This window comes from Hyaena hyaena, unplaced genomic scaffold (genome assembly GCF_003009895.1).
Source record: "Hyaena hyaena isolate Hyena2069 unplaced genomic scaffold, ASM300989v1 scaffold_318, whole genome shotgun sequence".
In the NCBI taxonomy this organism is placed as follows: domain Eukaryota; kingdom Metazoa; phylum Chordata; class Mammalia; order Carnivora; family Hyaenidae; genus Hyaena; species Hyaena hyaena.
In genome coordinates, this window is record NW_024080949.1 from 1,523,154 (window position 1) to 1,551,097 (window position 27,944).

A 27,944-nucleotide genomic window follows, 5' to 3' on the forward strand; every position below is an offset into this window, starting at 1 on the left:
TTTTTTTTACAAATAGTTTATTGTCAAATTAGTTTCCACATAACACCCAGTGCTCATCCCCACAAGTGCCCCCCTCCCCCCCACATCCATCAGTCCTCAGTTTTTGTCAGCATTCAAGAGTCTCTCATGGTTTGCCTCTCTCCCTTTCTCCCACCATTTCCCCCCTTCTTCTCCCCCTTGTTCCTCCGTCAAGTTCCTCCTAATCCTCCTATACGTGCAAACATATGGTATTTGTCCTTCTCTGCCTGACTTACTTTGCTCAGCATAACACCCTCAAGGTCCATCCATGTTGCTACACATGGCCAGATTTCATTGTTTCTCATTGCCATGTAGTATTCCATGGTATAGAAGCTTTATTATTTTAAACACAATGAGTAATACAGTGCTTGAGGCTAATAAAATAGTTGAGATTTTTGAATTTTTTAAAATATTTTTTAAACGTTTGTATTTTTTGAGATAGAGACAGAGCTTGAGCGGGGGTAGGGGCAGAGAGAGAGGGAGACACAGAATCCAAAGCAGGCTCCAGGCTCTGAGCTGTCAGCACAGAGCCCGATGCAGGGTTCGAACCCACAGACCGCAATATCATGACCTGAGCCGAAGTCGGCCGCTTAACCGACTGAGCCACCCAGGAGCCCCACGATTTTTGTATTTTAATGGAAAACTACCTTATGATATTTTAAATCACAAAAAGAACCCTTCATTAGTTTGATTATTGTTGAGTGGAGTGTCTAAAATGTCACTTTTCTATTATCATCTTTGAGTACGTGCATAACAAAAAATTCAAATACTCCAGTGATTTTGAAGGTTTACCAAGTAACCAACCTTTAAGTGGGTAAAAAATTTTAGACTGTGGGAGTGTGAGTGACTTTCATTAAGGCTCTTGAGACCTGGTTTTCTGTTAAAATTTACCATAATTCTGGCAAAGTCGTGGAACCATAGTTCAAAAAGTGTATTTGTTTTTACCAGTTTCTTTGTTTAGCTTAATCTTTCATAATGATACTTGAAGTTATGTAGGGATAAATTTGATTAAAAGAAAAGGCTGCTTTAGAATTTTTACTGTTTTGACTCCAGGAGTTTTATTATAATTTTTCTCCTTTTGTGGTTTCAATGCTTTTTGAAAACTAAAGCATGGTTGTTTTTATGTTTTTAAGTTTAAATATTAATGATGAGTCTTACTTTAACTTGTCTGTTACAGCAGTTGTGATGAATCCAAGATTAGCCCACCATTTTAATTTGTTGAGATGCAACAAACATAAAACGAGTCCTGGACTTGGACTCAGAAAACTGGGAGTTGAGTCCCAGTGATCATCAGTGGGTTCTTTACAGCAGTAGTGGTAGTAATAGTCCTATGAGCTACCTTTCTGTGAAACCAGATGAATTGTTTCAGATCTCCTTATCAGAATAAATGACTGCGAAGCTTTTTATGCTTAAAATACCATTCTCTACTTCGTCTAGGACAGTCCTCTTTGCATAACCGACAAAGCTTGACTTCCACTATTAGGATTTGTTAATTTTGCCAATGTTACTGTTACTCTTTTTTCCCCTAGAACAACAACAATCTTGAAGCCTGTTGCCGAGCCCTCTCCCAGGAGAGTAGCAAATACTTATATATGGAATACCATAGTCCAGATGACAACAGGATGAATCGAAATCGCCTTTTGCATATTAATCTGGGTATCCATTCTCCTAGTAGCTACCACCCAGGAGATGGAGCCCAACTTAATGGTGGTCGAACACTGGTACACAGCTCAAGTGACGGGCATATTGATCCACAGCATGCAGCAAGTAAACAGCTGATCTGTTTAGTTCAGGAACCACACTCAGCTCCAGCTGTTGTGGCTGCTACTCCAAACTACAATCCATTTTTTATGAATGAACAGAACAGAAGTGCAGCTACTCCTCCTTCACAGCCACCTCAACAGCCATCTTCCATGCAAACAGGAATGAATCCGTCTGCTCTGCAAGGGCCTTCACCACCACCACCGCCACCTCCTTCATACATGCACATACCTCGGTATACTACAAATCCGATTACTGTTACAGTATCCCAAAACCTCCCTTCTGGACAGACTGTACCAAGAGCTTTACAAATTCTTCCACAGATTCCAAGCAATCTCTATGGGCCTCCTGGTTCTATTTATATTAGACAGACATCTCAGAGTTCATCAGGAAGACAAACTCCTCAGAGTACGCCATGGCAGTCCTCCCCACAGGGCCCAGTGCCTCATTATAGCCAACGTCCTTTACCTGTTTATCCACATCAACAGAACTATCAACCTTCTCAGTATTCTCCCAAACAGCAGCAGATTCCTCAACCTGCTTACCATTCACCACCTCCTTCTCAGTGTCCTTCACCGTTCAGCTCTCCGCAGCATCAAGTGCAACCTTCCCAGTTGGGCCATCCAAGTTCCCACGTCTTTATGCCACCAAGTCCTTCCACCACTCCACCCCATCCCTATCAACAAGGACCTCCTAGCTATCAGAAACAGGGAAGCCATTCGGTAGCCTATCTCCCATACACACCATCCAGCTTACCCAAAGGATCCATGAAGAAGATAGAAATTACAGTTGAACCCTCTCAAAGACCTGGGACAGCAATGAATAGGAGTCCTTCACCTATCAGTAATCAGCCGTCTCCACGGAATCAGCACTCACTGTACACAGCCACCACACCACCTTCAAGTTCTCCTTCAAGAGGAATATCCAGTCAACCAAAACCTCCATTTAGTGTTAATCCTGTGTATATTACGTATACACAGCCAACTGGACCTTCATGTGTTCCAACACCATCTCCTCGAATGATACCAAACCCAACTACGGTTTTTAAAATTACCGTAGGTCGAGCAACGACTGAAAACCTTTTAAATTTAGTGGACCAAGAAGAACGTTCTGCAGCCCCAGAACCTATTCAGCCCATTTCAGTGATACCTGGCTCTGGAGGAGAAAAGGGAAGCCACAAATACCAGAGGAGTTCTAGTTCTGGATCAGATGACTATGCCTATACACAAGGTAATTTTATTTAGCCGTATTACGAAATTAAATCTTTGTGGTGAGGTGGCAGCCTCCTACTTAAAATAAATTTATATTGGCTGTTTAGGTTTTTTTTTTTAATGTTTTCATTTATTTTTTGAGAGACAGTACACGAGTTGGGGAGGGGCAGAAAGAGAGGGAGACACAGAATCCAGAGCAGGCTCCTGGCTCCAAACTTTCAGCACAGAGCCCAATGCAGGGCTCAAACTCACGAACCACAAGATCATGACCTGACCCAAAGTCTGACGCTTAACAGACTGAGCCACCCAGGCGCCCCATATGAGTTGTTGAGTTTTAATTAAATGTTTAGTTTTCATTAAATACTGGGCAGTAGCATGGCTGTCAAGAATAGGGTTGGTGCTTCAGAGTTATCTATATACAGTATATATACATACAGTATATCTGTATATATATCTATATACAGACCAGTGAAATCGATACCGTCAAAAAACTAGGGTAGGAAAAAGATTCATAGAAGGTGGGCTAAAGTTGATCAAGGTTAAGGAATTTGAATCTTTTTTAAAGAGAATGGCCTGGAGCATGTAATATTTATAAGTGATATATACTTACAAGTGGGATTGGTGATGAAGAACATTGTTAGATTAGTTAATGGTGAACCTAACTAAAGAGCTAAAGAAAAGGAGGACAGAATTTTTTAAGTCTATTCAGATTTCAAGATAGCTGAGAATTTATTCCTTCACTATGTAAGAGGGATAATAATTATGATTGTAATTAAATATGCCTGGTAGTGAACCTGTTTAAAACCCACAAAGGCATAGTTAAAAACACAGTGTTAGGGAAAGGAAGAACAGCAGAGCAAGCGGGACGTATAGCTAGATGATGTCATTTTGGCACAAGAGGCAAATTAAAGCAGATCTGGGAAAGGTAAGATGGCATTAGCAAGACACAAGAGTAGATGCCCACTCACTTTGAGGACAGGGTTCCTTTGGAGTATGTTAAACATTAGCAGTGCGTAGAGAAATCTCCCAGTCACTCGTTCACTGTTACTCTCTGCAATGACTCTGTCTGTAACACTGTAGCCTTGCTGTTACATCAGCGAGCAAGGATGGAGAGGTTAGCAAAGCAGTTGAAACTTGAGAAAGAGGAGCTAGAGCGGTTGAAGGCCGAAGTTAACGGTATGGAGCATGACCTGATGCAGAGACGGCTCCGAAGGGTCAGCTGCACCACTGCGATCCCCACGGTAAGTCCTCGGTTGGGATGTGTGCACAGGAAGGTGGGGATGGCGGCTGTCCAGGTCATTTGGTTTTCCTGTGGGTTCTCTTCCCGGCAGGGCCTTTGTGCTTTTTAAACAACAAATAAGGGAGTGTGGCCTTTAGTAGTTCCCGTCAAACTCATCCGATGCTTGTATGTTCACATGTATGAATCCTTTAGGTTCATCAGTATTGTCGTATAACTGACATTTATAATCAAGGTATGGTGTCTCATTTACTGGAAGTTTCTCAGAGTAGGAAGGTGTACTCTAAGAAGTATTTTGTCATTTGTTCTCATGTGTCTGTATTTTCTTTTAAGTATATAATATACATATAAATTCCAAAGATTTTAAAGTTACTTTCTTAGGTACATTAATTCAAATAACTTAGAACAGTATCGATATGAATCTGGTCAAGTGTTGACTATAGAGTATTTCAAGGCAGAGAAGTGTTGTTAAGTATAAATAATTGTAGAATCTAAGATAGCAGTGTTGACCACAGTCCTAACAGTAACTGCTCTCATGAAAAGATTTGGACAGTATATTTTTAACATGGTTAGTACTGTTGATGCGTTCTAAAAACTGTTAAGCAATTCGGAAAGTTTGGAAACCAGCCTCCTAAAATCTTGTGACAGTACAAGCTTGCTGTGATCCGACCTATCACTTCACCTTTGAACATTCGTTTGTGCAGCAGGCCGTTTTTAGTTTATGAATGCGGTCCTATGCTGGGTGCTTAGCGCATAGCTGCTAGCGAGAGAACTAGATCCATCCACAGGGAATTATAATGCAGTGTGGTTAGTGCCGTTGACGTAAACGGGCGATGAGACCACTCCACCGGCAGCTCGTCTGTGTGTGTACTCGGCGCGCTTCTGCCTTCTCGTATCCTCTTCCTGTACGAATACCCTTCTGAAGCTCTACGTGGGTAAGTCCTGTGGAGTTGTCAGGGCTTCACCTTAACCCTGACGTTTTTCCATAGAGCCATTCCTTACTTTCCCAGTATCTGGAAATGGAGGGCGGTTCCTCAACATCTACAAGTTGAGAGAAGTAGTATGTATGCGTGTCAGGCGCCTTGCCGGCAGCGCGCAGCTCTGCCTTCATAGAGTTGTGGCTTCAAGGGAAATAGGTGAACTCCTGAAACTAGATGCAGTTTCGTTACGTGTTTTTATATGGAAGTGGGTCTCTATTTTTCATCCAATTTTCATAAGGTTAATAGAGGGAAGGGGGAAAGGCAAAGACCTACTGCTCTAAATGGTACAGTAGTGCTGTGTGGGCAGTGAGCATCGGTGGGTGGGGGGGCATTTTGGAAGGGAAAAAAAGCACTGAGGTAACACAGGTGTGAAGTGAAGACAGACAGACTTTCAGGAGACAGCAAATCCAGGTCTCACACTTAAGCTGAGATTTCTGGAGTGTTAACAGGTTAATGTGCATCGGTCGAGTGGGTCATAGACCTTGAGGGTGAGGTGTTTGAAGTTTATTCTGCTGCTACTGGGGAAACCAGTGGAATTTTTCAGAAGGAAATTATTGATAAACAGACATTTAATAATTGAAAGGAATTTAGTCAATATTAGAAAAAATTTCAAACAATAGTATTACAAGTAAGAAGGGAGGATTGTAGTTAGAAAATTACAAAGCTGTCTCAGATAAAATTTCTCATTTTTTCTCCACTTAAAATCATCATTGGATTCTCTGATTAGGGGAGGTATTGAAGAATATACCCCTCATAAGAATCTACCCTGGTGGTTGAGCACTTTGGAGTCTTTTAGGTACCTAGGGAATATAAACATTTTCTTAGCATAGAAGTCATTTTCCCTAACCTCACCATAACACGTTTACTGACCTCTTGCTGTGTGATAATCTCTGCTAAATAAAACCGTGTAGATTTTTGTTGTGATGGAAAGTGGAGAAGTGTCACATGTAACATAGGTTAGTGCTACAAAAAAAATCTGTCCGCACAGAGCCCGAGGCTGAGCTGGATCCCACGAACCGTGAGATCATAACGTGAGCCAAAATCACGAGTCGGATACTCAACCAACTCACCCAGCTGCCCCCCAACACCCTCAGATTTTAGATGAGTACTCTTATTGACAAGACTTATTTACGAAAAAAGAAACCAAATAGAATGGTATAATGAACCCCTGTATAGCCAGCATCCAGCTTCAGAAATTGGTAGGTCATGTGGGTGACAGGCGTGAATTTTCTTATCTGTAATATCTTTGAGTACCTATCGTTTGGGATTTTTGTTAGGGTTAACTAGTACACAGTAATGAATTTACGTAGCACCCAGTAAATACTTAATATTCTTATAAATGTTATTTGGACAGCCCTGGGAAAACCTGCTTGATAATTCACACACACACACACAAATAAGGACCATTTTGCAAAACTTTAAATTTAGGAACATGTATAACATAAAGGGTATACAAGAAATAAAGCATTTAGTCAGAATTCCCTTTTGTTGATAGAGCCTCATTTGAGGCACCATGACATAGTTCACAGAGTGTCCACATAGACTCTGGAGACAGAATAGTTCTGGCAGTGACTGGCTCTAACTTCTGTGCATTTGATTTTCCCTATCTGTAAAGGGGAACTATATTTTAAAGTTGTCAAGATAAAGAGACAGTGTAAAGTGTTTGGCATGGAGTTAGGTGTTCAGTAAATGGCTATCTTTATCTTTGTCCCACTCACATGTAGGATTACACAATAGATTTTTTTTTTTTTGCCACTAAGCTCATATTTCTACCTTCAAGTTTGCAAATTAACTTCTTGTTAAGCAGTGCATTAAAAAAAATGTGTGCCTCATGAGCCTGAAATGCACATTGGTTACCAGCTGGAGGCTGCAGGTGGAGTTAGAGAAAGTGAAATGATCTGAGGAGGGCAGATGTGGAAGATGGCCTCAGTCTCCTCTTTGCAAAGCATTGTGTTTTTGTGTGAGAGAAAAGATACTGTAAATTGGCATTAAATCAGAAGTGTTGGCCAGCTTCAGAGTAAACCGTGAGGGATAAATAAGGTTAAGTTACTTCTAAAGCAGGTTATTCCTCTCGTTCATCTTGTTCTAAGTGGGTTTTTGGACTAACCCACATTGTACAGCCCTGATGCATAACAAGGGCCAAGACACCGAACAACAACAGTGGTCTTCAACCTTGGTCTCTGTCATACAACTTCTTAAAGTGCTCAGTTGACTTGAGGTATTTCTACCACCTTCTGAAGAAAGCTTAGGATTTTTCACTTTGAAATGTCATATCTTTTAGAAACAACTCTACATTACACACAGCCAAGCTTGAACCTCCTCCTTGAAAATACAGCACTGTTTTTGACAAATGGTACTGACTTTTCAGAAATAGCACCCCCCCCCTTTGGTTTAATCAGAAGATATGAAAAAGGAAGTAAGAATTATTTCTTTAGTGAATTCTGGTGGTTCTACGTCTTCGGAAATGATCCTGTTGAAGTGTATTCTAGGATTTCCACACTTAGTTATATAGCTTTAGTATTTAGGACCATTGTGGCTGAAACACCCCCCTTCCTCCCACAAATGCATAGGAAGATTGAGTTCTTTTACGTATTCTTTAGAAGGCAACATCACTCTTTGAAAACCCTGATCAAGTGCGATATCTTATTAAAAATGCTCAGGTATATTTTAAACTCTTAATACTGCCTGGTAGACAAAGTGTACGCATTCTGTGTGGTAATGTCCCATGTTTTGCAGATCGGAAAAAGGCAAGTAATCCCCAGGTAACATTGTTAAATGACTTTTGTGTTCCCATAGAATTCTAAGGGATTTTAGCTCTCACTATATGGTGTTCTATCACTTATTTTAAAGGTTTCATACCCACAAATTTAAGGGGCACTCCCAGTTATTCTGAGAACACTTCAAAGAGTGTGAGAGCTTGTATTATTGTAAATTAAGAGAACCTTATTGCTTGTTTTTCTTGACTCTTATATTAACATAGTTTATAGAAGAATACAGGTTTTTAACAGATTTTTTTTAATCATATTTATCGTTTACCGTATATAGCTAAAAGCACGTTAGTAACTGAGTTTCTATCTGGGCTGTGCCGAAAGCTTCAGTACCTCTGCGTCTGGAATTTTACAACCTCGATAATTTATTTTTACTGTGTATATATGTAAAGAAATTTAGAAGGTCAGAGGAAGTAAAGTCTTCCAAAAAACTTTACACTTGTCTCATGTATGCCCCTAAAAGGCCTAAGGGGAGTAGGTTGGGTTGGAAGTCAATGAAGGAGGAAACGAAGTTGGAGGAAGAAATGGTGTCCTGGTGTCCGTTTGTGAAATCTTCATACAATAGAGTGCTTCCTTTTATCTAGAAAAAAAATTCTATATAAATCCTGGTTCTACCAATTACTATCTTTTATCACCTTGGGGAAGTTATATGTCCTCTTGGGGCATGAGCTTCCTCATTTATAAATTGGCGATGATATTAGTACTTGCCTTGAAAGATGGTGGTGAGGAAAGAAATCAGAAACCTCTGCTGAACACAGTTTCTGGCACGAGGTAAACATTAATTGAAATTACTGTTGTAATTTTGTCCAGGCTTGTAGAGATTAAATCATGGACCTTGCTTGTTTTACTAATTGATCCTCATAGTTTCCCTTACCATGAAAACAGAAGTAAAATATTCTTAGTGCTCTGTGATTCAAATGCAGATTTTGTGTTTATGTGGCCATACTGATGTCCTCATTTTACCTGACTGTTCATTTCAGTGTTTAGGACTTCTTCTTAAATATGTCCTCTTAGGGACTAAGGCCATATTCTTGGTAATGACCAATCAGAACGATTAACATGAATAGCAGTTCTTAAATGTTGGGCTTGATAATGACTTTCCCACAATTGCTATTTTGGGTCCTTTCTTACTAGCCTGAGGAAATGACAAGATTGAGAAGCATGAACAGACAACTCCAGATAAATGTTGACTGTACACTCAAAGAAGTTGACCTCCTTCAATCTAGAGGTATAGCCTTGATTATTTGGTAAACCATAAGTAATAGTGTGGTGTTTTAAGCTACTTAAATAGCAGTCATTTTGGTTTTACAGATTTAAGTGATAGTTTTTATTCATTATAATCCTAGTAAAGAGATCCCTTTACCCAGTGGTCATAGATCTGGGGGATCAAAAGTAGTTTCGCTTTGGCAATTTCATCATTATGTTCTTACCGTTGAGACTGCTCTGTGTTGTTACTCTGCACTTACCCTGTTTCAGTCCTTTACTGTGAATATTTTATATTGATGGTTCTTAATTATAAAACTTACTCTGGATGATTAACACATCAATCTAGCATCTGTAAAAATAGGGAATCATGTATCAGATGCCTCAGTTTTAAGATCAAGTCCATATCCTTTTTATGTATCTATTACATGAAGACATCCAGCTACATTTTAAACTTTTTGGAGTTTGAGGTTCTTTTCTTGTTTGGCTCTCTTACAGAGTTGTAGTATGTTAGCAGCTGTCTTAACTGACTTGCACTTATCCAGCTCCCCAGACTAGAGGTGCTCATTCCCCAGCCCCCCCCCCATAAGATACTCGGGCTGCAGCCCCTGTGCACTCCTGACTAGGAGGCCACATACCGGCATGTTCGTGCACTGTTGCTGACTGGTCTGCTGCACGAGAGTTAGTTGTGCCCAGTCCTTCTGCTCTATATGCCGTTTCCTGTATTTCTTTATTCTTCCTGAAGGAGGAGCTGCTCTTCCTTTAAAAAAGAAAAAACAAAAGGTGAATCACTTAAAAACAAAACAAAACAAAACAGAAAATAGACATCAGGAGGTCTGTGAACTAGTTATGGGTGAAAACTGACAAGGGTTAAGGGGATAAGTCATAAAAATCCAAGAGGATTCTCTTCTCTTATTCAAAACAAAATTGTAGATTCAGGGTTCAGCACAAGAGCCTGCTGCCTCTTTTGGTAGTTTTGGTGGGAGACAGTCACACTCTTTTGTTTACATATCGTCTGGGGCTGGTTTTGTGCTTCAACAGCACAGTTGAGGGCTGGCTGCAGACTATTACAGATCCACAAAGCCGGCAGTGTTTAGTACCTGGACCTTTACAGGAGAACAAGTTTGCCCAGTCCCCCTGGAGGTCCTTAGAGGTGTACACTTTAGTGAGAAAGACCGTAGAAAACTTCAGGCAACACTGAAGTTGACAAGTAATTTTTCTTAAAACGTCTGCTTCAGTCAGCCTTTCCCCTTACCACCACTGTTCTTAATTATGGCAGCTAAGAGAGCTTCTATATTTTAAGAGTATTATAATAAAGTACCCGGTTGGCATGTTTAGGCAAGATTTAAAACATAGGTAACAATCTGAGTAGAAGCAAATTTGAATGTGAAGGGTTGCATAGTCTGTTCACGGACCCTTCACTTTTCCCAAAGGTATCCTAGAGACTCCTCGCTTCAAGCGCTGGAAGAATCACTGTGTATTGTGTGCAGGTCTTAAAAAGTATCATTACTGTATTGGAAGACTGCATCCATTTTTTTTTTTTTGAGGCAAAACCAGGAACACTCAAACGGTTGGAGTATTTCTAGTAAGCCTGATGAGACCTAGAAATTAGAACATCAACTGTAACTTAATTGAGGAAATACATATGCAGAGTCTTAAAGCATTTTGGCTTTCATTGTCTTCCAAATGAATACAAGCATCTGTAATAGAACCTGCAAGGGAAACCACTACTAAGGTTTTATGAGCTCTGTTTTTGGTCTCCAGTGGACAACAAAGAGCTCTTTTTGGTGCTTACGCATTTCTAAATCTCCTTTCATAAGGGGTCCAAATATATCCATTTTATACTGAATTCTACTTTTCCACCCTCTGGAAAAACTTTATATTGAAAGCAAGAGATTGCATCTAGGTTCAAACAATTACTTAATGTTGGCAAACTTTCGTGAGGGAAAAATGATGTCTGGCACTCAGGACATCTGATTTGAAATCTCCGGAACTCAGCATGAGTGAGTAGTTTTGAACCTTCACTGGACTTGTGCAGAACAAGCAGGTTACAGGGATAGGTTCACAGAAGTGGAGGGAGAAGGCAAAGCTGACCTTGGATCACAACCCACCTTGGAGGACTCGTGGCAGGAGTTGGGGCTGAACTAGACACTAGGCCAGGGAGTGAACATCTTAAGCCAGTTGAAAATTTTCTGGCAAGACAAATTCTCAGGGATTGTTCTCTTCATTACTCTGAAATTGGCATTATTATCTTTGATAAATCTGTAGGCACCATTCAATATTCTCCTTTTCTTGAAGATAAAGAACGTGTGAACCGCTGCTACTGTTACTTGATTCCTCTTTGTAATTTATGTGTTTCACTTCTTCCAGAGTTGAGTTTATCATGGGTAACTTTTTAAGGTAAACTATGAATGACATGAAAGATACTTTCTTTCTCGAGGTTTGTTCATTAAAATAAAAAGTAACGCAAAATAGTTCAGCTCTCCTTTCTACCTCGTTTACCTCCCTAAGTGTGTCACGTGCATAATCCTCCTGAAGGAGACTAGCTTTGCAGTTAGACAAATATTCCTTCAGGTGATACTTTGTAGATCCACACTGATGAGGTAGTTTGCTCGGGGCTTTTCTTATAGTGTTTAAGAAAACATTTTCAGTGGGAAGAGGATAGGGGTTTTGAACCCTGGAAAAATTTCCCTTCTTACGTATTTGATTTCTATATATTCTTTAAAAAAAAAAAAAGCCAAATAGAAGCAAGAGCCCTAAATGCATGATGATTTTATTTTCTTTATAGGAAACTTTGATCCGAAAGCCATGAATAATTTCTATGACAACATAGAACCGGGCCCAGTTGTACCACCGAAGCCATCTAAAAAAGGTGAGTAGGGAAATGCCACATAAAGACCAGAATTTTTAGCTGAAGATCTTTCCATTAGCAGTATTGACTTTTCAGCATAAAAAAAGTTACCATATTGGTATTACTGTGCCAGATGTCTCCCGTATTTTAATTTATGTAAAGCACTAAAAATTAACTCCTGGAATTATTGTCAAAGGTCATTGGGTGGGATACACAATTTAATTTTTTAAGTGTAACAATACATTATGGAGCTCACATTGTAAATTTACTTACCTCTGTCATAACTATAATCCTAAAAGATCATCCTTAGGAAATAATGAGAACTGAAAAGTTCTTATGTTAGATCTGCTACTCAAAGTTTCCATTCTAAGACTTAAATTACCAGGGTACCCAAGAAGCCTTCTGTGCCCAACAGGTGAACGTAATAATTAGGGACGAGCAGTTTTTTCTTTTTTTTTTTAAATGTTTTATTTATTTCTAGGAGAGAGAGAGAGACAGCGTGAGCAGGGGAGGGTCAGAGAGAGAGGGAGACACAGACTCCGAAATAGGCTCCAGGCTCCGAGCTGGCAGTCAGCACAGAGCCCGACGCGGGGCTCGAACCCACGAACCCTGAGATCATGACCTGAGCGAAAGTCGGACGCTTAACCGACTAAGCCACCCGGGCGCCCCCAGTTTTTTCTTTTTTAAACATTTCTTTTTTGAGAGAGGCCAAGTGATGAAGGGGCAGAACTCAGATTTGAAGCAGACTCTGCACTGACAGGCCCTAGCCCACAGACCACAAGATAGTGACCTCAGCTGAAGTCAGAAGCCTATGCCACTGAGCCAACCAGGTGCCACCCCCCCCCCCCGCTTTTTAATATTTATTTTTGAGAGAGGGAGATAGAGAATCTGACTGAAACAGGTTCCACACTGTCCACACAGAGCCCTACCTGGGGCTTGAATTTAGGAACTGTGCCATCATTACCTGGGGCAAAATCCGATGCTCAACCCATAGCCACTCTGGGACTAGGTGTTTTTACATCAAGGACAACAGAAATCCACTGTAACCAAGATTTGGAGGAATTGCTTTTGGATCTGTTCTCCTTCTTCTTGTGTACCAGTGTTTAATTGGCATTTCAGTATCTTAAAAAGTTAATTTGAATTCAATTTAAATCTTGAGTCATTGAACTTAGGTAATTTTTTCATGACTGAGGTAAAGTATGCATTACATATCTTAATCTGTTGGGCTTTTTAAGCAACTCACAATGAACATGAAGATACATAGAATGGCAGAGAATCCCTTTATTTATAATTAAAGCAAAATTGGGAAACTTATTCTTCCCTTATTAATTTGTACATATACCAATTTTAACTATGCTAGGCAAAAGTAATAAACTGACTCTGAAATTCATACATAGAATATTCAAAACAATCTATAAAAAGAATGTAGTTGGAAGTCTTAGCCCTAACTAACTTCATAGAGATAAAAAGTAGATGGAGAAAATGGGGAAATCTTTCCAGAAACCACTACAGCAACTTGGTTGACCATATGGAAAAATAACAAGGTTTGATCCTTACCTCCTCCTACTATACCCAAAAATCTGCGATGGGTCATACATACTTAAGTGTCAGCACTAAATTACATAGGTTCCAGAACAAAACATAAAATATCCTTGCAACTTGGGCTGAGCTAAGAATTTTGAGGACATAGCAAGAACAGGTGGTACATTGGCCTTCATTAAAATTCAACATTTCTGCTCATCAAGACACACTGCAGAGAAAGTGAAAAGGCAAGCCATGGACTGGGAGGAAATATTTGAAAACATACCTGACTTAATATAAAGAACTTCTGTCACACGGTAATAAAAAGACAATCCAGGGGCATCTGGCTGACTCAGTCGCTTAAGTGTCTGATTTTGGCTCAGGTCATCATCTCAGTTTGTGACTTCAAGCCCCGCTTCCTGCTCTCTGCCGCTCACCTGCACACTCCGGCGCAAGCCCACACAGTCTCTTGAAAATAAACATTAAAAAAAAAAAAAAAAACTTAAAAGGCAATTCACTTTTAAAAGGATCCAAACTTTTGAGTCGCGCTTCACAAATAAATATATGCAAAGGGCTAATAAGCACATGAAAATGCTCAACTTTAATAGACTAAGAAAATGCAAATTAGAGCCCCGAGATTCCTAAAGAATGATCGATTGTATAAAACATTACTGAGGTTGTAGAGCCATCAGAATTCTTACCCATTTCCGGTAAAAGTTTAAGTAGGTATGACCATTTCAAAACCAAACGTTGATTCACCTGCCCTGTAGCCTATGAACTCCACTTCTAAAAACGTGTCCATCAATTTGAAACCTGCGTCCACAGAGTGGCTTGCAGGAGGAGATTCATAGCAGATTTGTTCAAAATAACCAAACCCTGGGAACAGCCCAAGTGGCCCATTAGCAGGTGAATGGACAAACCAACTGTGATATATTCATATCAGAGCGTACTATTCAGCAATACAAACCACCTCCTGTTACGCACGTCCCCGCGGCAGCATCATGCTGGATGAAAGAAAGAAAGCACACAAGAGTGGGTACTGGATGATTCTGTTTACATGCAGGTCATATGCTACATTCGTTTATATGAAAAGACAACAGCTCGTGTCTCTGGGAGTCGAGGTTGGGGATTAACTGGGAACATGGGAGGACTTTATGGGCTAATAGTAATGTCTTGATAGGGATTCGGATTATTCAGGTGTATATGCATTTGTGACAACTACTCACATGGCACACTTAGTGAAATACACAAACCGTAAGTTTTCCCTTAAAAACTCACAGAGAAATAAAAGGAAAATGTCTTGAGGTAATGGGGTAGATCAGCTGCCAGGAGCCCAAAGAGTGTTGTAGCCTTGGTGACACTAGTGTTGCAGACCGGTCATTCTGCCTCCATCTTGGAGACCAACACCATATAGCTGCGGTGGGAAGCTCCTGCTTGGGTGGACTGCTCCGCTAGGAATAGTGGCCGGATGCTATAGTATCCAGCTTCATCTCTCTGTAAGTACCTTTACATGAAGAAGGCCGTATTCTGTAGCACTTTCGTTAGTCCCTCGGAGTTAGCTGGAATTAAATTCCAAATGCAGTCAACTTCCAAAATGTGTTCCAAATGCTTAGTATGTATATGGATTATGTAAATAGATGCTTGATGCTACAAATGTAAGACATGACCGTTACCCCAAGCAGCTTATCCCAGTCTACAACACAGTTATGATACAAAGTAGACTAGAAAACTAACATCTTCACTATAAATGAATTTCTACTTAAGAAATCTAATTGAGGTTTCATTATATATACTGCTGGTGAGACTATAAAATGGTATGAGTATAACATGGTCTTGTTATGTACCCCCTTGTAGTTCTTAAACTTATTTTTTTAAAAAGGTGAAAGGTGTGTTTATTTTGAGAGAGAACCTGTGCTCGCACATGGGGGAGAGGCAGAGAGAGCTTGATATAGGGCTCGAACTCACCAACCATGAGATCATGACCTCAGCTGAAATCATGAGTCAAATGCTTAACCACATGAGCCACCCAGGCACCACCTTTCACCTCTTTCTGTTAGGGAAGAGAATAGAATAGAACTTGATTAAATTATTCAGTTCTTAAAGAATCCTTTTACCACATTTATAAAAGCTATTTGGTTTTCTTTATGAAGTCAAGTGTGTTGTCTTCTAAGCATTTGCATACTTTTTAAAAACTGAATTGGCCTCTTCTAAAAAACATTTATGTCCTTTAATGTAGATTTTCTTGCAGTACCACTTGGTTTAAGATAAAGTACAGATAACAGAATGGCTTATTGGTTAGAATAAATGTCTTGGCATTATTAATATACTATAAATCCAAATGGAATATGGATGTTTATCTGAATAGTAAGTATGATAATAAAAAGGAGAGAATGAGGGGCCCCTGGGTGTCTCAGTTGGTTAAGCATTCGACTTCGGCTCAGGTCATGATCTTGCAGTTTGAGCCCCACGTTGGGCTCTGTGCTGCCATCTCAGAGTCTGGAGCCTGTTTCAGATCGGTGTCTCCCTCTACCCTGCTCTTGCACTCTCTCTCTCTCAAAAATAAAAGGAAAAAGGAGACCAAGAAACCTTTGTGGACTGAACTTTGTAGTGAAACAGTTCCATGTACATGAAAGCCTCGCAGCTGACTTAGGAAGTCCTCCCCAGCAGTGAGAGCATTGACCTTGTTCAGATATAGTCTGTGCACCAGAGAGGTGATCACTCCAAATATTTACTAGTTTATGTATTTTACAGGGCTGTCCTAAGAGTCTGAGAGTAAGCATGGGGCACTATAAAAGTGCTTTAGAAATTTAAGAAATAGAAATTTGCGGTATTCTTTGGAGCCTAAGGGTACCATTTACTCTGCTTTTGTTTACTCTGATAATGGAGTGTTTAAGTACCTAGGCACCAGGCTTCGGATTCAGAGGCAGTGATTTCCAAAGGTGGATTGTAGTAGGGGATTTCCTATGGGCTCCGAACTAATCAGAAAATGCAAGAGCATTCTTGGTTTCTCAGGGAAGATAATCCAAAGAACTACCTCCTAATAAGGTGTAAATTAACAGAAACAGTATTCTAGAAACGGATGCCTGCAGTCCATATTGCTCTCAGTTCTGATTTTTCAGTTACTGCTATTCGTACTCTTTAATTATGAAGTACTGGAGCTTGATGTTACTGTAATGGATTCTTTGGCTAGCCTTACAGATCATGTACTTTCAACCCATGATATTCTAATAACTGTTGCTTAACCAGGCAATTGGCTACAGTACCATCTCCCAAATTTTGCCTTCACACTGACATTTAATTACTATCAGTTTACACTAGGAGAGTGGCAAAGTGGTGAAACTAGACATTTATTCCAAGTAATTGTAGAAGATGGAACATTCGCAAGAGCCACTGTTCTGCATAGGTTGTAAAGCAGTATGAAATTTGGCACTTACCCTGACCTGAGAACGGACGGTGACACAAAGTAATAGGGTCACACTCAACTGTGCGTGCCCCATGACGGGTCCTTGGGAGCCTGTCTGCTCTTCTCACGAACAGCTTTAATCCCTTTCCTACTGGCTGTGCTTCTTTTCATGCAGACTCAGCAGACCCTTGCACAATTGAGAGGAAAGCCCGAAGAATTAGCGTGACCTCCAAAGTACAGGCAGACGTCCATGACACCCAGGCAGCAGCTGCAGATGGTTTGTACCTGTGTGTCCAGAGTTTGTGCAAAACGTCCAAAGACACGTGTTCACCCATGTAGAGTTACCGCAAGGAAAGGCCGACTTTTTTTTTTCCTTTTAGAAAATTGTTCTCTCGGAGCGCCTGGCTGCCTCAGGCAATGGAACAAGTGACTCTTGAGCTCAGGGTGGGTAATTTGAGCCCCATATTGAGTGTAGAGATTACTAATAAAAAAATTAAAACTTAGCCCCTCTAAAAAGTTTCTAAGGCTGTACTGTCCAATAAAAATACAACACAAGCTAATTTCCTAGTTAGCCATATTAAAAAGTGAAATTAGCTTTTTATTTAGTATATACAACATAGTATTTCAGTATGAATTTCAGTATGAAGTATTTCATGTTATTTCAAACTGAGTTTTGTAGTCTTTTTTTTTTTTTTTAAGTTTATTGATTTATTTTGACAGCGTGCATGAGCAGGAGAGGGGCAGAGAGAGGGAGAGGATCCCAAGCAGTCTCCACACCCTCATCGCAGAGCCTGAGCCTTTTGTGGGGTTTGAACTCACAAACTCTGAATTCATGACTTGAGCTGAAATCCAGAGTCGGATGGTTAACCAACTGAGCCACCCAGGTGCCCCAATCTGGTGTACATTTTACACTAAGAACACCTCTCTCCGTTCACAGTGGCTACTTTTTAAGGCCAAGTCATTAATTTAAAAAATAACTTTTTGGAGCCTCTGGGTGGCTGAGTTGATTAGGCATCCGACTTTGGCTCAGGCCATGATCTCGCAGTTCCTGGGTTCGAACCCCACATCAGGCTCTGTGTTGACAGCTCAGAGCCTAGAGCCTGTTTCAGTTTCTGTGTCTCTGCCCCTTCCCAGCTCTCACTCCCTCTAAAAAATAAATAAAAACAATTAGAATAACAACTTTTTGACGGCACCCGACTGGCCATCTGTCTGTTAAGTGTCCGACTTTGTCTCACAGCTCTTGAGTTGAAGTCCCTGATGGGCTTTCTGCTGTCATCGTGGAGCCTGCTTTGAATCCTCTGCCCTCCCCCACTCTCTTGCATGCATGTGCTCTTTCTCTCAAGAATATACATTTAAAACAAATTTTTAATTACTTTTTTATAACCTCTCACTGCAGCTTTCTACTGCTTCTTGAATTTTACCCTTGGGATTCAGTTGAAATAAGAGTTCTAAAAATATTGTATGTATATGAGTTTATGCAAGTATTTTACGTGACTATTATAGAACTAGGGGAAAAATCCCCACCTAAGAACCAACTAAGCATGAAACTACCTTGTACTTTATTTAGTTTAAAAAAAAAAAATCCTCCTTTACCATTGGCATATTTCCTATTATGGAAAAAAAATCTGTTTCTCTCTCTGAAACTGGGTAGAAGTTACTTAAAATTTTTTTTTTAATGTTTGAGAGAGAAACACAGCATGAGCAGGGGAGGGGGAGACCAAGAATCTCAAGCAGGCTCCAAACTGTCAGCTCAGAGCCTAACACAGGGCTCGAACTCACCAGCCATGAGATCATGACATGAGCCAAGGTGGGTCACTTAACTGACTGAGCCACCTAGGCACCCCCAGATTTTCAAATTTTTAATAGCATCCTTTCATTTGTTTTCTATATTCTCATGAGTATATTATAAACATTATTTGTAAAGATGGTTATTATTATGGGAATTTGGCTTATTAAAATTAAACTTTAACACGTTTAAAAATTAGGGGTTTTTTTTGTTTTTGTTATTGTTTTTTTAAATCTCTCCATGCAGTGTGGGGCTCTAACTCACAACACTGAGATCAAGAGTCACATGCTCTTTTGACTGAGCCAGCCATGGGCCCCTAAAACTAATTAGTCTTAAAGGAAAAACGTTTACTTCAGTTCTTTTTTTAAGTTTTTATTTTCTATGAGGCTTGAAATATTTTGCCTTTTAAACAGTCCATAAAAAGAAAAGATTTCACAACTGTAAATCAAGTGAAAACCGACATCTAAGATGTCTTTTGGGTTTTAGAGACTTCTATTTAAACAGTACTTCCCTGTGATGAAATGCACAATGTGTTACCAACAATAATTCTAAATTGGGTGCCTTTTAAATACTTTGGTAAATTAGTTGAGAGTGATTTATTCCCAATTCAATCATGATGGTAGTGAAGGGGAGACTATGGCACCGTAAAATATGCCATTTTTGGCATCAAGTTATTCTAAGCAACTGCAAAGGCCGGAGAAGCTCTGACCCCAGAGTAGACATTCCCCTTTTGTCAGGAACACTTACGTGTACACTTAGCACTCACACACTCACTCACGCCCAAGGTAGTTAGCATACGGCGAGGTCTGGGCTTCAGGAGTAGAACCCACTGCTTCATCTCTTACATACCACCCCCCCCCCCAACCAACCTTCAGCTTGTTCTCTGTATTTAAGAGTCTTCTTACCATTTGCCTTCCTCTGTTTTTATCTTCTTTTTCATTTCATTCCCCTGTGTTCATCTGTTGTGTTTCTCACATTCCACACACGAGTGAAGTTGACCTTTATTAAGGCAGTCTCCACTTAGAGGAGTCTCCTTGTGTTTATCAGAGTCTTATGACTAAATCAAAAGAGAATGGTTATCAGTGGAGAAAGGATAGGACTTAAGCCTAGGTAATAAACCCTTATCTGCCGTGCTTGTCAGGTAACCTCTGCCCTCCCTCCAACATTCTGCTTTGTCTTAAGCTGAAGATGGTATTTAAATGGCTGCTTGGCCCCCTTTAGGGAATTCATTTTCCTAGGTCTCTACCCTGCATATGTACCCATGTTAATGAGCTTTGTTTTTTCGCTTGTTCGTCTTTCTTTTATTATGGGGGTAGAGGGGTCTCAGTCAAGAACTCAGGGGAAAAATGATTTTTTCGTCTCCTATAGTATTAAAGAAGAGAAGCCCCAAGTATCCCATATTACTTAGGCTAAAAGAGGTTGTACGGTTATTTACGCAGTTTAGAAAACAGAATTTAAGGCTAGGTTTGGTGCTAAATACTTGATGAAATAAAAATTCGCCTGCTCTAGGAAAGTGTAAAGGTAAGTTTTTAGAGCCTGTTTGATAAAAAAAAAAAAAAAAAACCACCAGCAATAAGATTTAAGTGTTTACCTTTTAAAAAAACAAAATGCCCAGAAAACCAGAAACTCTTATATAAGAGAGAATCTTCTGGAAATGGCATGCAGAACAGTTTTCCTCTCACAGAAGGCTTTAACAGTTCAATGTGCTTTTTATTCTTCCATATTGTACCAAGAAGAAAACTGTTAAGTCTCCATGGTTTAGAGTCATGAGCCAAAAGATACAAGGTGGGTGTTAATGGCCCTTAAAATGGCCATTGGAGGTCAGAGAAACAACCCCGTTTTTCCTTCCTAGAGCTTTAGAAATAGGTTGATGACCCCAGTGGTTTTCTGTTCTGCTGTCAAGCTCACATCTCTGGTGAACCCAAACCTTACTAGGATTGGAAGGTTTGGGTCCAAAACTCAGTTCTACCTGTTGAGGAATGAATGTTCACACCAGCCGTTTGTCAGGAAAGACAAATTGCCAACGGCAAGTCAGCTCGTTAATTTCCAAAAGAAGATAGACTTAACCCCAAATGGTGGCTGAGTCAAGCCTTCCAGCTTAGTTTCTTCTGTTACCTGCTTCGGAACGCTGCTGACTTTTGATCTGCATCTCCTTTCCAGTTCACAGTGAGGAGTTCCACTGTGTTACAGGTAGATTTTACCAGGCTTGTGAGGATCCTCCACATTCCGCAGTGGATTCCATCCGGAGGTCTTTAGACAGCACGTTCAGTAGGGACTGTTCCTCAAAAAGCAGACTTTCCAAAGTAACTCTAGAAGACCAGAGCCTTTTTGAGCACAAGGCCACAGGGAATGAGGACCTAGGAGGAATCTACGTTTTATGTGTTTATAAAGAAAATCCTGAGGACCAGCCAAGGGTTGCCAGCATTTTATATGGCCAGATATACCTTTTTTTTTTTAAAAGTTTATTTATTTCAAGAGCAAGCATGCGTACAAGTTGGGGAGGGGCAGAGAGCAAAAAAGAAAGAATCCCAAGCAGGCTCTACACTGTCAGCATGGAGCCCAGAGGGGGGACTCCAACTCACGAACCGTGAGATCACGACCTGAGCCAAAATCAGCAGTATGCTGTTTAAGTGACTGAGCCGGCCAGGCACCCCCAGATGCATATATGCATTTTTAAAAACCGTATCCGAAGGACATTGTAATGCCCAAAAGGTAGGAAAGAAACGAAGAATAAAAAAGTCTTTTATTTTGAATAAACTTAGCTTTTATGATAACCTGTAGACTCGATCTCTTTTTGCCATTCTAGGAACAACTAACTTTGTTAGGAGTGGTCGCTGTCATTTTGAACCATTCTGGTTCAAGTCTGCATGTGTACTGTGAGGCTGAAGGTCTCCTGGGAGGAGGCTGACAGTTTGGCTAGTACCGGGGCAGGCCAGAGGGGGGAGTGTCAGGGGAAACTTGAGGTGGCCCAATTTCCCGTGTCCCAGACCATTTCTCGATTGCTTTATTTGGCTGGAATATACAGCTCTGTAAGGATCACGAATGAGGAAGGTCATCTGTAGTGGACCTGGATTTATCTTCTTCTCAAAGCAAAAAAGTAAATTATTTTAAACAAAGTAGAATTTGTGTCATAAACCTGTTGAGTTGCCTGTGTCTAGTAGCTGCACGTACCACCTGGCTTTCACATTCAGTCAGTGGGAAACTGCCCCCCACCTTTTTTGGTAGTTTTTCAGCCTGGATTATACCTGGAAATGTTCAATCTATTTTCTCCCTTAATCCTAACTTCCTTCAGAGCATCTAACTGGCTCCAAGCAGGGTCCTCGGTCCCAGCCCCGAGATGAAGACTACGAAGGGGCTCCGTGGAATTGTGACAGCTGCACCTTCCTGAACCACCCTGCCCTGAACCGCTGTGAGCAATGCGAGATGCCACGGTACACTTGAACTCGGATGGGTCTGCGTCAACTTGAGAGCGACACTCAAAGCACCCACTTGAAGACAAGGAAACCTGGGGAGTCTGTTCATCCGCCCGGCCTTTCCGTGGCAGGTTCCAGGGGGGAGGAGGAAGGACCCTGCAGGAGCCTGTGCTCACTAAGGGAAGAATGGGGAGTTCTCTATGCTTTGGGGGGTTTTTTGGGGGTTTTTTTGTTTTTTTCCTTTCTTAACTCATTGCAGAGTGAGATAGAAAGGGATACTTGAAACTGGGAAAGGATCCACTCCTGAAAGAATGTACACGGAGCAGTCACGCCCTCTTCTGTGGAATCCCAATTGTTAAAGTTACTGCTGAGTAGCCCTTATTTTATAAACTAGAACTTGCAATCATGGTGTGACCTGTTACAGTTCATGTAGACCGACTGTGAATTCCCAGAGCAGACCTACCTGGTCGCAGCTCTCCGGAAACCCGAGGTTCCCCATGCTTCTTCCCGGTGTTTCCTGTTGAAGAGAAGACAGGCAAAAGCACCCAGAATTTTTTTTTTTTTTGGGCAAACTAATAAGGGTATTTGTAATTGCTGCTTTTTTCAGAGGTAATTTCAAACACACACGATCGTTTAAAATGTGATTTGTAGCAGTCGGGAAAGAGGCATATCATGCCCTGTGTTCAAAAGTACAATCAGAGGTGAGAAGGTCCCTTTTGCTTGTACAGTAATACATGGAGCTAAATCAACACTGGTAACTAAGATCTAATTACGCCACAATAGATATGATTTTTATGTTACTGCATGCTTTTATTAGGCCATTGGCTTTAAAAATAAGAAGTCCTTACCAAGTACGATTTTATGAATGACCTTCTCATAAAACTGCGCTTTGCCAATAGCACAGTGAATGTATGCCAAATGCAAATCCATTCCAGAATCCATTGGAAATCTTGAGCTCAGCTGTGGTTCTGTAAGAAATGTGTGCAGTCCATAGGGCCTTTTTTTTTGTTCCTTCCAATTTTGTGATGAATTTATGATGTTTACAGCACAGTGTTTTGTGCCACAATCCTAACTTAGCTGAAAAAAAAATATTAGCTGTTCAATACAGATTTATTTGCACATGTTAATAAACCAGTATGAGGGAAATCCCAGTTGGCCAATGTCATCAAGGTGTACACTGCGTTACTTGGGAGGAAGAGAAGGCTAGTCAAGAAGTAAGATTAAGAGAAAGGTGAATACAATGGACTTTAAAACTAAGAACTGTTTAAATTTAACATGCTGTATTCAGCGATAATAATGAGTTTGTTCAGGTAGTTCAGGTGATACTAAAGCACTCCTTATTTGTGAAACAAATTTTAGGGTATGAATAACTGAAGAGGCGTAGAAATCATGTGAGTCGCTAGGGCGCACCACTGGAAAACTGCTAATCGGACATTTCTTTGAGGTCTCTCTCTCACGGAATTTCCTTCCTAGCTTAGAATTGGGTTTGCAATCTTCCCGTTATTTGTGTGAATATAAACAGCACTAAGATCAGCAGGCCTTTTAATCCTGAAGGATTTTCCCTGAGGTTATAATCTCAGGAATATCCAGTTGCGCATGCCATGTTCCCCCACCCCCCACCCCCCCCCGGCGCGGGCGAGCACACACACTCGCACACTCTTGAAGCTACACTGTATTGTAATATAGCAGTGGTGTGTGGCAGACCTGGAGAAACAAACTGTACCTAATAGTATGATGAAACCAAAGGCATCATAACCCATCATCATTCTCCTTCAAAATCGTAATTTCACACCCTTAACCTACAGCTTTGAAAACCTTTTGTATGTGGAAAATACCCAAGATATCCACTCGTCTCACAAAGTACGCGTGGCTATGTGATTACACTGATAAAACATCTCTCTACTGCGGCAACTGTGAAAATAACAGAAAGCAGATGGGCTTAAAAGCATTGACCTGAAAGCAGCCTTCTTTAAAAGCTTCTGTGACACGGGTGTCAGCCCATCTCTGGCAACCATCGGTCCGTCCTGCTCTTCTGCAGTATGCCAGTGCCTTTGCCTTTGTATGGTTTCCTGTCTCTTCAGTGATGATCAACCCCACTTGGTATCAAATAACAGTTTAGGTGGAAACTATATATCCTGCTTGCTGTTCTAACTCAAGGTTGACCAGTATTCTTAGACACGCTGAAGTGGCAGCAGTTAGGTTGGCACTGGTCAGTGTAGAATGAAGGTGGCGTGTACGGAAGCAGGTCGAGGCTGTATTAAGACCATGTAGATGACTTCACAGCTACTGCATGAACATACATCCAGGTTAGTAAGCTGTCGCGTCAGGCAGTAGATGCATGGTTCCGGTCCTGTGGTGATCCGTCTAGTAAATCCTTGTTTTTGCCGGCCAGGACAAAGGGGCAGAAACCAGTCTCTTGAATAGGTGTAGAGGGTGGGTTAGGAGGGATCAGAGGTCACTTTTCAAGAAGTTTTGTACGTGCTCATTTCTGGTTGTGCACAGGTTTCATAGGCCAGAGCAGGCTGCATTCAGTTTTTAAAAGAAGCAAAATTGTTTTCCACGGACACATTTGATCTATTTAACTGTGTCCCCTCTATATAGACTTCTTGTCTCTGACCACTTTGAAGGAGGACTCAGTCAACTTTCAAGGTGCTGTTTCGAAAGGCTGTCCTGGTCAGACGGAAGCGTGCTCCCCTCGGCCAGCGGGCAGATGCTGGGCAGCACGTGTCGGCTCAGGCCCGTGGCTGCGTGTGTTGGCCGCTGCGCCGCCGGCTTCTAGTGAAACGTCTTTTTTCTTAAAACTGTGTCTTGTTTGATGTATCTGGTAACACATAGACCTGACTATACATTTTACACTGTTTCATGGTTTTGTAAACTGGGTTTTTAGAAAGCACACGTGTTTTGTTCCAAGTACATTGCCCCTTCATGTGTGGAGTAGTGTTTAAAGTGGTAATAGAGGAGCCAGAAACTTCCTAAGCATTGTAAACTGTGTGGATCGATAATGACCTTGTGTGGGAGAGCAAAGAGGCAGGGGGTTGTAAAGAAACAAAAGAACTGCATCGTAGAAAAGGTAGTTTTAGACGAGGTAAAGGAGGGTGGGGAAAGTGTTGCTAATTTGTTTATTTCCCTGAACGAACTGGGAAGTGTGGTGAGCAGTTTAATTTTTAAGGAGCTGGTCTCAATTTTAGTACTTTTTAATTATTAAAAGAAATTATTGTTTCCTTCAATTTTGTCATCGTTTTGTCCCAGTTATCTAGGGTTTGTAGCAAGCATCCTGTGGCCACTCAGTTTTCTATAGTATTTGAAAAGGTAACTGTAATGTCTTTGACAGTATAAACAAAAAAGCAAGAATATGAGGCATAGAAAAATTGTCCTTTGAAAACATCAGTCATGGACCCTGGAATGTGAAGATGTCCCTTCCTAGTTAAAGGGTATATTGGTATATCGGTCGAGCAAGAACAGTGACCGCTGAAATGTTACTATAAAAAAAAAAAAAAGTCAATAAATGGGGCACTGTCTGTTGCAGCACTACTGTATCTTTTTGAAAGAATTAACAGTATTTAAAAGTTAATTCTGATGATGTTTTCACATTCACTAGACCTGCCTTTTTTTTCTTTATTATTTGCATCCCCAGATATTTAATACAAGTAGAATTTTGCATGGCTTGGGCATTCAGAGATTAAAAGGGTGATGACTCAATTTTAGTTTCTAAAGCCATGAAAAGTTGCTTTGAGACTGAACAATTCTGAATTCTTATTTATAATGAGACCCAATGTCCATGGTTCCCTACTGTAAAAGAATTGATCAGTGTCTTCATTAAAACAGCAAGAACTTATTAAATCTTGTAAATACCATGTTTCTTTTTAGATTTCCGTGTATGCTGTGAATCATTATTTTGAGGTGAAATTGTACAAAGGCATTTTAAAAGGCTATGCATGCATCGTATTTCCAAACAGTACATATTCGGAAAGTCAAAGATTCCTGCAAAATAAATTAATAAACTAAAAACAAACACTACATTCTGCATCTTTTCTGTGTAGTGAGAAATGATTTACAGTATCTCGCTAGACTCCCTTCCAGCATCCAGTCTCTAGGCCGAAATATGCTTTCGCAGAAACCTCATCTTCCATCATCTTTCTGTTCCTCTATTAATAAATATGTGTAGTAATGTCAGATTCGGGGCACTAAGTGTACATTAATTTTAAAAATTGGGTAGAAGTATATATAAAGTTCTATTTTAAAAAGGTGGACTACGTTAGGAGAAAGATAAAGATTAAATAGCAAACTACTGATTATTTCGTAGCTACAGTTGACCCTTGGACATCATGGGTTTGACCTGCACAGGTCCACTTATGTGTGGGTTTCTGTCATCACTCCAGCATCGTAGTGTCAATATGCTATTTTCTGATTTTCCTGTTATCTCCTTTTGTCTAGCTCACTTTAACAATATAGTATATAATATATATGCAAAAGATGTGATAAATGGCTTTGTTATCTGCAAGGTTTCCAGTCAACAATATCCTGTTTGGGAAACTCGAAAGTTACACGCAGATTTCTAAGCATGCAGGACATCCGTGCCCTGAAACCCCCGTGGTGTTCACTGGTCAGCGATAGCTTTTCAGAAGCTAATAATCACAGAACACTCAACCTTCATTTGCTAGAGTCTGTAGTCCACCTCCCAGCATTTACGCAGAAATCAGCACAGATGAATTCTAGTCTTTTCAGTAAGCGTATTTGCAGTCAAAATAGCTTTGACTCTGTTATGTTAATATAAAACTCTGTAAATACACCCAAAGACAGAAGAATTGTAAAATCATCCTTCATTTACTCCTTACCCAGCTTCCAAAATTACCCCTCTATAAAGCAGTTTTATTTCCTCTGTATTCTTATCCCCCTAACCCCGAATCATTCTGAAACATATCGCAGGCAGCACAGCAATTCTTCTGTAAATACTTTAAGTTGATTGATTTTGAGAAAGATTGGGGGAGGGTCAGAGAGCAAGGGTGCGAGAAAATCCCAAGCAGGCTGCATGCTGTCAGTGAGGAGCCTAACCCAGGCTGGATCCTGCCAACCTTGAGATTGTAACCTGAGCAGAAACCAAGAATCAGATGCTTAATCAACTTAGCTACCAGGCAGCACCCCTGTAAATCAAGTTTATTAATAGAAGCACCATATACTCCTACCACATCTTACAAAATATTATCAAATATCCAGTGTTAAAATTTCCAAGTAGCCTCACAATTGTTTTTCTTAAGTGTATTTAAATTAGGGTTTGTGTAGAATACTTTAAATTGTGCCTTATATCTTGGGTCTGCATACGTATTTTCTCTGCACATCTGAAACTGTAAGGAAACTTTCTGTCAGCTGTTTTGTTCCCTTCCCACATCTGACAGTACAGTAATGCGCAGAAAGAACCGCAAAGTTCACCTTAAAGCAGCATATGAACTATTTTTCTTATCCCCCTGCTCCCTTTCTCATGATTTCCCACAGCATAAGTTGTTCCTTTTAAATAATGGATTTAAGTGGGCCGCCTGGGTGGCTAGCTCAGTTAAGTGGCCGACTGGCTCAGGTCATGATCTCGCAGTTTGTGAGTTCAAGCCCCACATCGGGCTGTCAACACACAGCCCACTTCAGATCTTCTGTCCCTTTCTTCTCTACCCCTCCCCCACTGGTTTTCTCTTTCTCTCAAACTAAATAAACTTTAAATCAATCAATACTTTATTTTGAAATAGAAAATTACTTCAAATCTGTTAACAATAGTGCTTCCTTATGGTGCTCGTTTTTGGAATGAA

At 40.5% G+C, this 27,944-nt stretch overlaps 1 protein-coding gene across 5 annotated transcripts in view; it reads left to right on the plus strand.

Annotated features, from left to right (window-relative positions):
• Window positions 1–26,169, plus strand: part of TAB3 (TGF-beta activated kinase 1 (MAP3K7) binding protein 3) — an 89,552-nt gene extending 63,383 nt beyond the window's left edge. For 3 of the 5 annotated variants that reach the window (XM_039248775.1, XM_039248777.1, XM_039248776.1), the window contains 6 exons: window positions 1,548–3,009; window positions 4,071–4,231; window positions 9,110–9,203; window positions 11,967–12,050; window positions 17,129–17,230; window positions 22,032–26,169. In XM_039248775.1, coding sequence (XP_039104706.1) covers window positions 1,548–3,009; window positions 4,071–4,231; window positions 9,110–9,203; window positions 11,967–12,050; window positions 17,129–17,230; window positions 22,032–22,180 — 2,052 coding nt within the window. In that variant the 3' untranslated portion in view covers window positions 22,181–26,169. Of the gene's footprint in view, window positions 1–1,547; window positions 3,010–4,070; window positions 4,232–9,109; window positions 9,204–11,966; window positions 12,051–17,128; window positions 17,231–22,031 lie in introns of those variants that run through there. The other 2 variants (XM_039248779.1, XM_039248780.1) reach the window with 2 other exon arrangements.
• The last annotated feature ends 1,775 nt before the right edge of the window (window positions 26,170–27,944 follow it).